General features: G+C 37.9%; 1 protein-coding gene across 3 annotated transcripts in view; it reads left to right on the top strand.

Annotated features, from left to right (window-relative positions):
• Window positions 1-14,768, top strand: part of LOC126473134 (tyrosine-protein phosphatase non-receptor type 4) — a 183,108-nt gene that overhangs the window by 70,951 nt on the left and 97,389 nt on the right. For all 3 annotated transcript variants that reach the window (XM_050099990.1, XM_050099991.1, XM_050099989.1), the window contains one exon: window positions 1,451-1,571. In XM_050099990.1, the coding sequence (XP_049955947.1) occupies window positions 1,451-1,571 (121 nt within the window). The remainder of the gene's footprint in view (window positions 1-1,450; window positions 1,572-14,768) is intronic.

Genomic DNA, 14,768 nt, shown 5'->3' with positions numbered 1-14,768 from the left:
GTACTATTTTACTGTAGATATTAGGTAAATTTTTCACAGTTCAGTTAATTTACATCAAATATGGGCTAGCAGGATCTTAAAATTTATACATAACAGACTATTGCATGGTGGTGGATAGTTTAAAGTTGATAACCTTATCAACAGGAGTCAAAAGCAGATAAAATTGCATTTCTAACAAACCCGATATATTTATGATGTTGGCCAACTGGCTGATTATTGTATTGTTCTTACAAGTTTACTTTCAGTGACCCAATAATGCTGCCTGCTTCAGAGCCACCCAGAGGTGCTCAATCAAGTCACAGAAAATGTCATATAATCTCGACATACATCTGTTTCATTTAGTTTATGCAGTGTGTCTACCTATAACATGGAATTATATGTCATTCACAAGTGAGCTGAGCTTGACCAACTGTTGAGCACACTCCCAGTGTATCCAATGATACCAGTGTATTCAGTGATACACTCGTGCAGTGTTCAGATGAGTCTTTGTGATACCATTACTTGTGTTGGCTCCAGACCACACTGAGGTAGTCAAAACCTGGTACTGTTGCAGGACTACCAAAATATGGTTGTCTTTAAGGTGTGCATTTGTTTAACATTTTTATGATTCCATGACAATTTTATGCACATAAAAGCAAAATTTAAATGTCGTGTACTGCTGATTGCAGTCGGACTACATTTTCTGTAGGCAACTGTCATTAATTTTGCTTTGTCCTGGCATAATGTGAGATTCAAGTGATTAAGCTCGGATTCCAGTAAGAAACTTGTTTAATGTGACATTTAGTGTCCTATACAGGTAAGTAGAACAGTAATGACCAGAATGTAATGTAGATGATGGAAAATGGTGTACTTCCTAAATGAAAGTAAACCAATGGAAAATACAGGATGAACAGTAGTTCTGAGCATAGGGCACTACTCGTGAAATAAGAGAGGTGTTGGACAGCTGCATTACAGTTTCGGGATATTTTATTATTTCCCAGTTTTTCTGTCTGAACATCAGAAATTTCTCTTATTACATTTTCTTTTTGCCAAGTTAGATAATTTCAGTTGCTAGCTGCTACAACTACATCTTGTTCTTTTAACGAAATGTCAAGCTGCTATTCATAATTTGATCACCAAGGTGGGTTGCTTCACAGATCAACAGCTATAATGAAGCTGAGGGTATATTGTGGGTAATAAATTAATGTTGTATTCAGGCAGTCTGTATAGTTCACAGCTATTTTTCCTCTTACTGGAAAACAAAGGCTGTAGGTAGGAATTACTAACTTGCATATAAATGTTCAGGATAGAGCAGCATTAAAAAATTAATTTCCATTGTGCACATAAAATGACTCACTCCACATCAAATGATTTGTTGTGCAAAGGAACCATTTAACATGAAACTAACTAACTAACTTCGCTACTTCCTATTCTGGAGACACACACAAGAATGATTTTATGCTTTTTGCAGCTGAGCTGGGCGACTATCAACCTGATGAACACCTTCCTGGATATCTTTCTGGGCTACAGTTGATACCTGGTCAAACAGAAGAGATGGAAAAGAAGATCACAGAGCTACATAAATTACACAAGTATGTAAATGCAAGTTTTCAGCATATTATCATCAAAGTGAACCTTCAAAATGGAGTGTGTTAGTCTTGAGGCGCTACAGAACTTAATTTATTAGCAAAAGTGTGCTTGTGATGTTGGTGGCAGGTGCATTGCATGCTGAGGTTAACAACTCGTATGATGAACAATGAGAACAGAATACGAAGAATTGTGAGTCAGTTGTTGCTAGCAGTTCAAAATGCCTGTTCATAAATAAAATTAGCTGATATTTTATTCTAGTAGGTTAGAATTTAATCCCACTGTCGCAAATTTTGCCAAAGTCAGAAGTAAGACATACAAATAGGATTTTGCAATGACGAATGTACATCTTGGGCTACACTAAACAACATTCTATTATGGCAATCATATTTTCATTTTGAGTTCGTTGACTTCACCACCTCGCAAGGGGATCGTCACATTCCAATCTAACCTAGGTCTGTCAGCACATCTAATTTCCTTCCATTCAAATTCATTAGCTTCGCTGACTGGAGCAGACTGTCACATTCTAACATAATGGCTTTGAGCGTAGCTGCAGCTCAGTCTGTCAGCACATCTAGTTTTTTTTTCCATTTGCCAAATAAATATTAAAATCAATAAAAAACTTTAAAATTCATCCTTTTAATATTTAAGAATCTTCAAAACTATTTTTTACTAAAAAGGTCATGTGAATTAATAGGATTTGAACCGCTGTAGCTGCTCTGTAACCCTTTAGTGGGAACGTTACCAGTTTTGCTCCGTTAAAAGTGCATCCTCAGGTGGTCCACTGTTAATTAAAATGCAGTTTTTAAAATAAGATTTTATAAAAGGAATTTTTTTGTAAACTTTCAAAATTTTTTGTTAAACATGCATTTTTTGAATTTTTTAATTTTACTCACATGATAGTCCTTAACCAGTTGGGAAGCTACGGTGTCCAATAGTTCATTTGTAAATAAAAAGTTTTAATCCATCATAGGTTACTGTCTGTAGTACAGTTGGCATTAACCACCACCCCCCGTTGGTGAATTCCAAACTGGACACACGAGATGACAAGACGTAATATAAAAAATAATTACTTACTTACTTTACTTTACACGTGGCTAAGGCCTTATCGACCATACACCTGCTCTACGAGCCTCTTCCAATTATTTCTATCCAGGGAAATTGTTGTCCAATCAGAGTTGATGCCCATCCTAGCTGCATCTTCCCGGATATTCTCCATCCACCTAATTCGAGATCTTCCTCTTCTTCTCTTTCCTTCTAATTTCTTAGTGGATGCTATTTTGGGTAGTCTGTTCTCCGGCATCCTTGCTACATGACCAGCCCAGTTCAGTCTTCTCTTCTTTAACATTTCCACAATGGTACTATGTTTGTACAGCTCCCGTAGTTCTTCATTTTTCCTTATCCTCCACTCCGTGACATTTTCATCGAAGATTGGTCCAAATATTTTTCTTAGTATTTTTCTTTCAAATATCAACAGTTTTTCTTCATCTTTTTTCCTGAATGTAATAGCTTCACATCCATATAATGCTACTGGTACAATAGTTGACTGATAAAAACGGATTTTTAATTCAGTACTAAGTGATCTCATCCTTAAAATTTTGATACAGCTGTAAAAAGTTCTATTAGCTGCTGCTAGATGGCCGTCCATTTCTATTTCTGCTCTATTGTCTCTGCTAAAAAGACTCCCTAAGTACTTGAAGTGGTCAACTGCCTTGAAAGTGAGACCATTTACGGTCAGTGGTGTATTCTTTTGGAGTTTTTTACTTATGACTAGATATTCTGTCTTTTCTTCATTCACATGAAGTCCAGCTTTCTCAGCTATTTTGTAATAATTTTGCATCATCCTGATTAATTCAGCTTTTGAAGTGCTTATTAAGGCTACATCATCTGCATAAGCAAGTCTAGTAATGTTCTGTCCCTGCAGTTGGATCCCTTGTGGATTAGTTTTGGTGAATTCTCTATCAATCTTCTCTAAGATAATATTAAATAGAATAGGTGAGATGGCATCCCCTTGTCTCAGTCCAGTGTACACCTTAAAATTTTCAGTCTCTCCTGCAGGTGTCTTAACTTTGCATATGGTTTCTTCCAAACACATTTTAACTAATTTGATTAATTTTAATGGTATTTCAAATTCTTTCATGGTGTTTAAGAGTGTCTGTCGGTGTATGCTATCATAGGCCTTCTTGAAGTCTATAAATAGAATATGGATATCTACATTAATTTCCCATGCCTTCTCATTTATTTGTCTCAATGTGAATAAGTGATCCAAAGTGGATCTGTTAGTGCGGAAACCACATTGGTAGTCCCCAATCAGTTCTTCGGTTATGGGAATCAGTCTGTGTAGTATACACATCGACAAAATTTTATACGTGACATCGAGTAGGGCAATTCCTCTGTAGTTATCACAGACAAGGGGATCATTCTTCTTAAAGATGGGGCATATAATTGCAGTTTTCCAATCGGCCGGTATGTTTTCTGTCTCCCAAATTGTTTCAATTAAGGAATGTAGTTCTATTTCCAATTGTGGTCCTCCATTTTTTAAAAGCTCAGCATATACCTGGTCTTCCCCACAGGCCTTGTTGTTCTTTAATTTCTTTATTGTTTGTCTTATTTCATTTACTGATGGTGTGGTGACTTGTATATCAACTGTATCTGGTTCTTCAAATGTAAAGTAATATTGTGGATCATAGCAGTTGAGCAGCTGTGTAAATTATGTCTTCCATGTTTCTTGTATGTCATTCTTGTTTGTAAGTATTTTCCCATTATGGTCCTTTATAAACTGTTCCCTTTTAGTGAATTTTCCCAAGGACTTTTTTATATGCTGGTACATCTGCCTTGCTCTGTGATGCTTGAAATCATCCTCCGCTTCTCTTACCATTTGTTGTAGTGTTTTCTCTTCTCTTGTCTTAGAGTTCGTTGTGTTTCCTTGCGGATTTTATAGTATCTCTCCTTTAGTGTAATATTGTCCATGTCTTGTAACCATGCCTTCCTCGCATTTTGCCTCTCCAGTACTCTTTCTTGGCACTTTATATTAAACCAGATTTAGTTAGTTCGTTTTCTTTTACCTATAGTTTTGGAAGCTACATCTTGGATACTGTTTCTGAGGTGTCTCCATCTACTTTCCACGTCTTGCTGGTCACTATGTGTCAGTCTAGATTCCGATAGGTTAATTTCCATTTCTTTCCTAAAGTTTTCTTTTATTTTTTCTTCTGCCAGATTTTCTACATCGTACCTTTTAATTTCAACCCTATTTGTACTTTGTTTCTTTTTTAGCTTTATTTTCATTTGAGCTATGATTAACATATGATCTGTCTCACAATCTGCTCCCCTAAAAGTTCTAACGTCTTTAATACTGTTTTGAAATCGTCTTTGAATGGCGACATGGTCAATCTGGTTCACTACTTTTCCATCTGGTGATATCCATGTCCCTAAATGAATGCGTTTGTGTTGGAATTTTGTGCTGCTTAATGTGAGACCATTTGCCATTGCAAAGTTTATGAGTCGCACACCATTCTCTGAACTTTCATCATGTAAGCTGTAATTCCCAATGGTTGGTTTGTAGATTTCTTCTTTTGCTACTTTGGCATTAAAGTCTCCTAACACTATTGTTACGTTATGTCTACTTATTGAATTATATGTCTGTTCCAGTTGACTATAAAATTCTTCTTTCACGTCATCTTCCTTATCTTCTGTGGGTGCATGAACATTTATAAATGTAATATCAAACCACTGAGCCTGAACTGTAATGTGTGATATTCGGTTATTAATTGATTTGAATTCCTTTATTGTGTCAATTGCTGTTTTATGAATGTAAAAGCCCGTTCCAAATTCATGGCGCTGACCGCAGTCTCCATACATTATTGTCCCGTCTCCTATTTTCATTGATCCCGTTCCCTGCCATCTTATTTCTTGGAGCGCTACCAGTTGTACCTTGTATTTTCCTAGTTCGTTTATTAGTATTTGTGCGCTTCCTGGGCGGTATAGACTTCTGACATTCCACGAACCAAAAGAGAAATCCTTGTAACTTTGCCAATTTCTGTTCCAGTAAATTCTGTCCTGTTTCCGAGGCATACCTTGAGTGTCCTGACCGGCCATTGTTTTACATGAGTGGATTGGTAGCCCTCTGCACAACCCCCAACCTGGAGGACCAGGAGTCTTGATTTTGGGGTACTCTACCCCTAGGGATTTGCCTTCATGGCTTAACGAGTCTTCCCTACCCGTGCTAGTTTTGGTCCACCCCGAGTATTTTATTTGCCCGGTACCCCCCATATCTGGAGAGCATTTCCCGATCCGCCACCCGGGGAGGCGCCCGATGGGGGACTAGCAACCCCACACGGGATAAAAAATAATTACAGGCATAAAAATTTATTGTTAAAGTATGTAAAAAATTTTTGTACAGTGTTTTTGGTATGTAATTTTTCTGGGTTTTACAGAAGTAAATAATAACACTTACCAAAAATACAAAAGCAATTAAGGATCATTAAGCAGAAATGAAAACGGGGTGGTTTGTTGTGCTATTGCAAGGGACTGGTAATTGGTGTTGTTATAGAAGCTCACATTGGCAAACATTTATTCAGAGTCTGACACCACAAATCATGTTATTATCTGTAATGAAAAAATATGAAAAGGAGCAAATCTTTGGCAAGCTACCAGTGCAGTATATCTGGCTGACAGTTATGGTAGACCTATGGCAAGTGCCAAAAAATGAAAGTGACATTACTAACCGAAGGTCTTTTGCTGAGATACCTTGATAAAAGCAAAAAGTAGTTAAACACATTCCTATAACAGGTGTTTGCTCTTGCAGACATGGAACCAGTAGGTTATGATATTGGTTGGCCACATATACTGCAACTAATTCTTTACCATAGGTTCATTGATGTTCATATTTTCCATCACAGGATGGAACTTGTGTTTTCGAACTTGGTATAAATTATTTGCCAATATGAGCTTCTTGTACACCACTGCCAGTTACCGATCCATAGCTTTGGCATGACAAACTTTCGCCATTTTCACATTTGCTTAATTGGAGTGATCCTTCAATGATTTAGTACTTTGGGTAGGTGGTACTATTTACTTTTAAAGAAATCGCAAACTTCACAGACCATAAGCATTGTCCAAAAATTTTTTTACGTGCTTCAGCCATAAATTTTAATGGCTGCAATTATTTTTTATTCTAGATCTTGTGGCTCTGTGTGTTCAGTCTGACATTCACCTGCTGATGGTTAATGCCAATTTTACCATTAATGACAGCCTATAATGGATTACCATTTTCGATTTACAACAATCATGAGACATCGGATCTTCTGATTATTTGAAGGCTATCATATGAGTGAAGGTTTTTTTTAAAAAATTAAAAACTTGTTTAGGTAATGCATGTTTGACAAATATTCTTAAGAAATTTTATTAAATTATTTTCATTTTTATAAAACCTTATTTAGAAAATTAATTTTAATAAACAGTGCTTCACCTGAGGGTGTACTTGTAATGGTGCAAAACGAGTAGTGTTACCACTATAGGACTACAAAATTGTGAAAGCAGCTTGGAGAGTCTTCTTTCACTGTGAATCCCATTAATTCGTAAGAGCTTTTCTTTAGTAAAAAATGGTTTTGAATATTCTTAAATGTTTACAGTGTACTTGTTTTACTTGTGACTATACTGTGTACAAAATAGTATGTTAAGTCATAATAAACGGATCAGTAAGTCATACTCTTGGTCTGAGAACAAATGTAATCGATTCATATTTTCTGCCAAAAGTCATTAGATTCAGCAGTTCTCATTGGCTACCATACACTGTCACCTGATTGCTTTCAAGCAGCATCAGCAAATTTCCACCAGCACACAATGCAAGAGATGCCGACACTGTAAGTGCAATTTACGCAATTAATCTTATGCATTGTGATTACTCCTTCTGAAATAGCCTCTCCAGTATCCTCTGTCTATGGTCTTCTCATTGACTTCGAAATTCTGTCAAATATCATAGAATTTGCTAATCTTTATCACATGTGCCAACCGCATCTGGAAATTATGTAATTACCAGGTTTTTTTTTTTTTTTTTTTTTTTTTTTTTTTTTTTTTTTTTTCCTCAAAACATTGGTGAAATAATTTAAAATTCAATTCCTGTTGTTTCGGACACTGTATAAAAGTAAGCACAACCAGTAAAACACACACATACACACACACACACACACACACACACACACACACAGAGAGAGAGAGAGAGAGAGAGAGAGAGAGAGAGAGAGAGAGAGAGAGAGAGAGGGGGGGGGGGGGGATTTCATGATTTGAAAATTTCAGAAATTCCATTCATTTGTTCAGTTCTGTGTTGGTAAATGCTGGTCAAATTTTTAATTCGGTAGTTGACTTAGCCAAATGCTTCAAAGTGAGGGTGTCTTTGTGTATGATTTTGTTGCCCATGATTTAGTTGCATCATAGATTAATACCATTAGATTTTGATAAATGTGTTAAAGAATGTTTAATCATATGTATTGTTTCTACCTATTGAGGTGTTTGCAAACAGTAGCCCCTGTAAGTTCCCAATTATACCTTTCAAAACTCCACAGAAGATATGGCATCGTGCGGAAAATGGTGTCTTCATAATGATTTTCCTGCTTTGCAGCAGAATGATGATTCTCCTGCTTTGCAGCAGCATGTGCTGTTCTATCTACAAGTGATCATCATGACCTGAAGCACAGAAAATATGAGAAAATGTGGAACTGTTTGATGGAGGGAGACTATTATGCAAACATATTTGTTGTGGTAGAGCTCTTTTCAGTTGAGCTGCATGCTTAAGACAGTCTTAAAGCTTTACTTTACCACTAGCTCCTGTTCTTCTGTCCATACACCATTGGAGTTCTTCCATGACACTATGGATGTAGAATTTGCGTGAAAACCAGATAAAGCAAACAGTGATGCACCATAACCTTCGGGTTGTTAATGAAATTTTCTGTCTAAATTCTTCAGCATAATAGTTTGTTGGAATTACAGCTACCAGTGTGGTATCATCATTCTAATGAGAACTTCATTTTGCTGGGTTAATATTTTGATTACTCAGTCAACACATTGGACTACATACAAGAATGTGGGTCGACAGCCCTGTTTGAAATCTCTCTGTACAAGCAGTTTATTATGAGACATGCTGAAGCAATTCTGTCATCCTTCCTGAAGTTTGTAAACACATAAATGTGATGTAATTTCAGTAATGGAACTGTTTTTGTTTTCCTGTGATTCACTAAAAATGTTGTTTTGACAAATGGGCCATTATGATGTCATTTGAGATTAATGGCAACACATGTAAGTGCAGTAAAAGAAATTCCTGACCTAACATAATACTTGTCTACAAGGTGACTTTAATGTCTTTCACCATTTCCTTGGCGTCTCATTTTTTTTAGGGGGGTGGGGGTTGGGGGGGGGTGTTTGTATTAGTGCAAATCTCTGTCTGTTTTTATCACCTTGTATATAGCATTGATGCTGAACCTCACACTAATTTTTAATTGCCTTCAATGTTTTTGTGGTGAGCCTGATCTTACCTTCCACTGTCCCTCCCTCCCTCCTCTCTCTCTGTCTCTCTCTCTCTCTCTCTCTCTCTCTCTCTCTCTCTCTCTCTCTCTCTCTCTGTGTCTGCGCGCGCGCGCGTGTGTGTGCGTGTGTGTGCGTGTGTGTGTGTGTGTGTGTGTGTGTGTGTGTGTGTCATGGATTCTCTTTTTTCCCCATTTTAAACTTACAAGGAAGGTATCGGTATAAGTATATTTGTAACTTCATGGCGTGTTAACACATTTCTTCCCTTTATTCCCATCATTATGATGATCACTTATACTGAGGAAAGGGAAGAAATGTGTTAACACGCCACGAAGTTACAAATATTACAGAATTAGCACTGATATTTGTATACAGGTATTAATTATGCCTACATAATTGGTGACACCGATTTAATTTCACGGTATATAAGTATTTTCTGCGTCCTGCGAAATGAGATTTTGACATGGAGGACATGCATAAACTGTTTCACACCATTGGCAGCAAAATGCAGCAAGAGATAAAGATTTAGGAGCTCCTTTCGACTGTACAGCAATCGATGAACTCAGTGTAATCAGTAAATCCGAACTCGAACCAAATACAATCATCCCTGTTGGGTAACCCTGCTATGCCAAAAAGCGACATCAAATATAGACATAACTAGGTTACTGGTTCCAATATTCTCATCCACATTGTGACCACTCACGTCAGACTTCCCGCCCACAGGCTTGTGTGGTTTTTCCTTGTCAGCCATGTTGTTTATGCCTGCACAATCTGAAATATGGTTTGTGGTTCTGGAAAGCATTTTCGCACATAACAGGCTACTGAAGACCACGAGTAATTTACACAGCAACTTGGACCAGTGAGTGACCACTTTAGCTTTGGACACCCACTCAACAGTGAGTCTACCACACTCTACATCTACATCTACATCTACATCTATACTCCGCGAGCCACCTTACGGTGTGTGGCGGAGGGTACTTATTGTACCACTATCTGATCCCCCCTTCCCTGTTCCATTCACGAATTGTGCGTGGGAAGAACGACTGCTTGTAAGTCTCCGTATTTGCTCTAATTTCTCGGATCTTTTCGTTGTGATCATTACGCGAGATATATGTGGGCGGTAGTAATATGTTGCCCATCTCTTCCCGGAATGTGCTCTCTCGTAATTTCGATAATAAACCTCTCCGTATTGCGTAACGCCTTTCTTGAAGTGTCCGCCACTGGAGCTTGTTCAGCATCTCCGTAACGCTCTCGCGCTGACTAAATGTCCCCATGACGAATCGCGCTGCTTTTCGCTGGATCATGTCTATCTCTTCTATTAATCCAACCTGGTAAGGGTCCCATACTGATGAGCAATACTCAAGAATCGGACGAACAAGCGTTTTGTAAGCTACTTCTTTCGTCGATGAGTCACATTTTCTTAGAATTCTTCCTATGAATCTCAACCTGGCGCCTGCTTTTCCCACTATTTGTTTTATGTGATCATTCCACTTCAGATCGCTCCGGATAGTAACTCCTAAGTATTTTACGGTCGTTACCGCTTCCAATGATTTACCACCTATGGCATAATCGTACTGGAATGGATTTCTGCCCCTATGTATGCGCATTATATTACATTTATCTACGTTTAGGGAAAGCTGCCAGCTGTCGCACCATGCATTAATCCTCTGCAGGTCCTCCTGGAGTACGTACGAGTCTTCTGATGTTGCTACTTTCTTGTAGACAACCGTGTCATCTGCAAATAGCCTCACGGAGCTACCGATGTTGTCAACTAAGTCATTTATGTATATTGTAAACAATAAAGGTCCTATCACGCTTCCCTGCGGTACTCCCGAAATTACCTCTACATCTGCAGATTTTGAACCGTTAAGAATGACATGTTGTGTTCTTTCTTCTAGGAAATCCTGAATCCAATCACAAACCTGGTCCGATATTCCGTAAGCTCGTATGTTTTTCACTAAACGTAAGTGCAGAACCGTATCAAATGCCTTCCTGAAGTCCAGGAATACGGCATCAATCTGCTCGCCAGTGTCTACGGCACTGTGAATTTCTTGGGCAAATAGGGCGAGCTGAGTTTCACATGATCTCTGTTTGCGGAATCCATGTTGGTTATGATGAAGGAGATTTGTATTATCTAAGAACGTCATAATACGAGAACACAAAACATGTTCCATTATTCTACAACAGATTGACGTAAGCGAAATAGGCCTATAATTATTCGCATCTGATTTATGACCCTTCTTGAAAATGGGAACGACCTGCGCTTTCTTCCAGTCGCTAGGTACTTTACGTTCTTCCAGCGATCTACGATAAATTGCTGATAGAAAGGGGGCAAGTTCTTTAGCATAATCACTGTAGAATCTTAAGGGTATCTCGTCTGGTCCGGATGCTTTTCCGCTACTAAGTGATAGCAGTTGTTTTTCAATTCCAATATCGTTTATTTCAATATTTTCCATTTTGGCGTCCGTGCGACGGCTGAAGTCAGGGACCGTGTTACGATTTTCCGCAGTGAAACAGTTTCGGAACACTGAATTCAGTATTTCTGCCTTTCTTCGGTCGTCCTCTGTTTCGGTGCCATCGTGGTCAACGAGTGAATGAATAGGGGATTTAGATCCGCTTACCGATTTTACATATGACCAAAACTTTTTAGGGTTCTTGTTTAGATTGTTTGCCAATGTTTTATGTTCGAATTCGTTAAATGCTTCTCTCATTGCTCTCTTTACGCTCTCAGAACTTATTTAGTTGCTCATTACACTAAACTCCCTGACTAAAAGCTTAAAAACATGTTGTACCATGAAAAATGTGATGGCAAAATCCCATTGGAATTTTGAAGACATTTATCTGCTATGGTTGACAGTATTGTGGTTTCAGATGACTTGTTGTTACATGTCTGGCACCAGCAGCTGCCTCCACAGATACAGCTAGCTTCGATTGTGCATGGAGGACAATGTTTTTATAAGTTATTGCAAGTTGTCGATAGGCTGTGTGCAGTGCTAGATTCCACTGCTATGGTGACTGCGGTTCAGCGGCAGCTGCCAATGTTTCAGCTAAACACAGCTCACAAACACCGTGCTCACCCAAAGACATGACTGCTCAGTGCACTGTCACCTTGTACCAACACTCGGTGAGCTTATCCAAATAAATCAGAAGTCTGTGTGTCATGGATGAGATGATGACCAAGCGTTTTCAGGTGTTGCAGCTGCTGACTGGCCCTAATAAAAGGTCACATTCACGATGTTCTTCTGTTCTTCAAGATTGCAGCAAGTACTGAGCTAACTTGACTAACATCTTCTGGTATCATAGATGTTTTATATCTCAAGCTGCGAAGTGCACAAAGCCATGCGGTTACTCAAATACTGAGACCAGTTTGGATTAGGTGTGACAGATTGCCACACCTACAAACAGCACCGCCAGGGAAAGGAGTGTAGTCCCACAACTGGTTACTGACAGCAGGATAGTGGCAAATAAACCATTTATAACAGTATAGCACCTGGTCATATAACTCGACCATTACTACCTCTGGCATTTGTTGCAAACATATGGGTCATTCCATGTCAAATCAACCAATTGTACTGCATGATTTGAACCATGACCCCTCAGATTTGGATGATTTTTTTTCAGGTAATGTACACACTAACACTAGTTTAAATTTGAGATTTCAAATTTTTCTGATCTTTGGCTTTTGAGTTTCAAGGGTTTAAAAATCAAAAACCCTCTGTTTTTGATCAATCGATGATTGTTTTAAAATGCTGTAACTCAAATACTATACAACCTAGAGAGCTCAAAATTGCACCATTGTTTTCCTCTAAAAATTCCCTTCAATTTGATATGTAACATGACTGTGCTACCCAAATCTGAAAATTTTAAACTATTCCAAAAAAAAAAAAAAACATGTTTTGAAATTTCCAAAGTATGTACCCTTGGATTTCTTTATAAAAATTATATGTGTTGTCCAGTCTGACTACATGCATGCAAAATTTCAAGATGGGATCTCAATGGGTTCTTGTATAAAATAATATTTTACTACCGCAATACACACTAGAGAGGTGAAAAATAGACTATTTCTAACAAACTTAAATTATTATGTTAGCCTTTTTATGCAACATTACCTCTTATTTGTAATCATTTACAACATGTTCCTCATATTAGAAATTGACATATAAGTAATTGCACTTGGGAAAAAAATTAACTTGTTGATATCTGCATGGATAGAACTGTATTTCTAATACCAATTGGTATTTACAAAGTTAATACATATGGTATCTATACAACTTTGTGTTTAGTGAAGGTAGGTGTAACATAATTTAAACATGCTTCTTTTATGATCTTTTAAGATATTTTTTCAAAGCAAGAGAAGACAACTTGATTTCTTTAGCACTTAAAGTGTTGGTTATTCCCGTAGCTGTTGGTGGATTCGCTGTTTGGTAAAGAGTATTTCCTGGAACATCTAATATATCTCTGGGTTGTGGGTAGTAAAAAGACTGGGCTACACCCTTTGGGTGTAAAAAATTTATTCAGTACATGTCATTGTATTTTTCTTCAATGCATCCTAGCCACCAAGAGTCATCATATGCTACTGTCACAAAACCAGCAGTAATATTTTCCATATGTGACGGTGTTATTTGGTTCAGTATTGTCACATATTCAAGAGACTCATGCAGACTAAAATGATAAGGCTTGACAATAATTTGACTCTCTGTGCAGGGTTTTATGAGTGAAACTTTTCTGTTCCCACAATCGCTTTTGAGTCACTAAACCGAGGAAGTAAGTATTCTTTGGTCAGTTCGTCATCCTCTGTTGCGCAGTATTCAAAGTCAAAGTTTTTATGTTTTCCACGGCAAAAACATAAAGTGATTTGGGTGTTAAGATTTGTTGATCATATGGCCTTTGTAAGCTGGGTGTTAGGTGGCAGTTCTAAAATATGGTGTGATGTCTCAAATTGGAAGTGACCACCGTACATTTCATTGCAATTTTGAAAAGTGTGTACAACTTGGCACGTTCAGGTGAAATGCTATGACTAAATTATTAACTGACCATGTTGTGTGGCCATCAGTAAAAAATGATGCTCTCGTCTGGGCTTGCTTGTGCCTTCAGTGTTGGCAATGCAAGGTGCAAGGTGGGATACTGTTTTGGTGCAGGTATGGATGTATCCCCAGTTCCTAGTGAGGTTTGGTCACTTAAACATAAACATTTGTGGGCCCTCTACTGTCTTCAGAAGGTAACAAGTATCCAATGACAGCAGTAGACAGATGGGCAGCAGCTATACTACTGACGTATCGGCTGAGATGTTTGCAAAAACATTCATTACAGATTGGTTAGCATGCTATGGCTCTCTTCTTTGCATTACATCAGACCAGGACCAGCAATTTGAGTCCAATCTTTTCAATATATATATCTAAAAACAAAGATGATGTGACTTACCAAACGAAAGTGCTGGCAGGTCGATATTTTTCCCACGTGGAATGTTATATATATATGACTCCCAACTGAAGCATTTCTTCAAAGACTGCTTTAGTCTCTAATAGGTGTTCTGGTGCAATCCTGTAGGTGCACTGTGAAACAGGTGGACCTGGGATCCTATGTACATAGTGCACAGTATTGTGCTTAACACCACACTATCGTGTAAATCTCTATGGGCATAGACAAAATATATATATATTCCACGTGGGAATAATATATCTAAAAAC

This window comes from Schistocerca serialis, chromosome 4, assembly GCF_023864345.2.
Source record: "Schistocerca serialis cubense isolate TAMUIC-IGC-003099 chromosome 4, iqSchSeri2.2, whole genome shotgun sequence".
Taxonomy (NCBI): domain Eukaryota; kingdom Metazoa; phylum Arthropoda; class Insecta; order Orthoptera; family Acrididae; genus Schistocerca; species Schistocerca serialis.
Note: the sequence above shows the minus strand (reverse complement) of the source record. Positions and strands in the feature narration are given on the sequence as shown.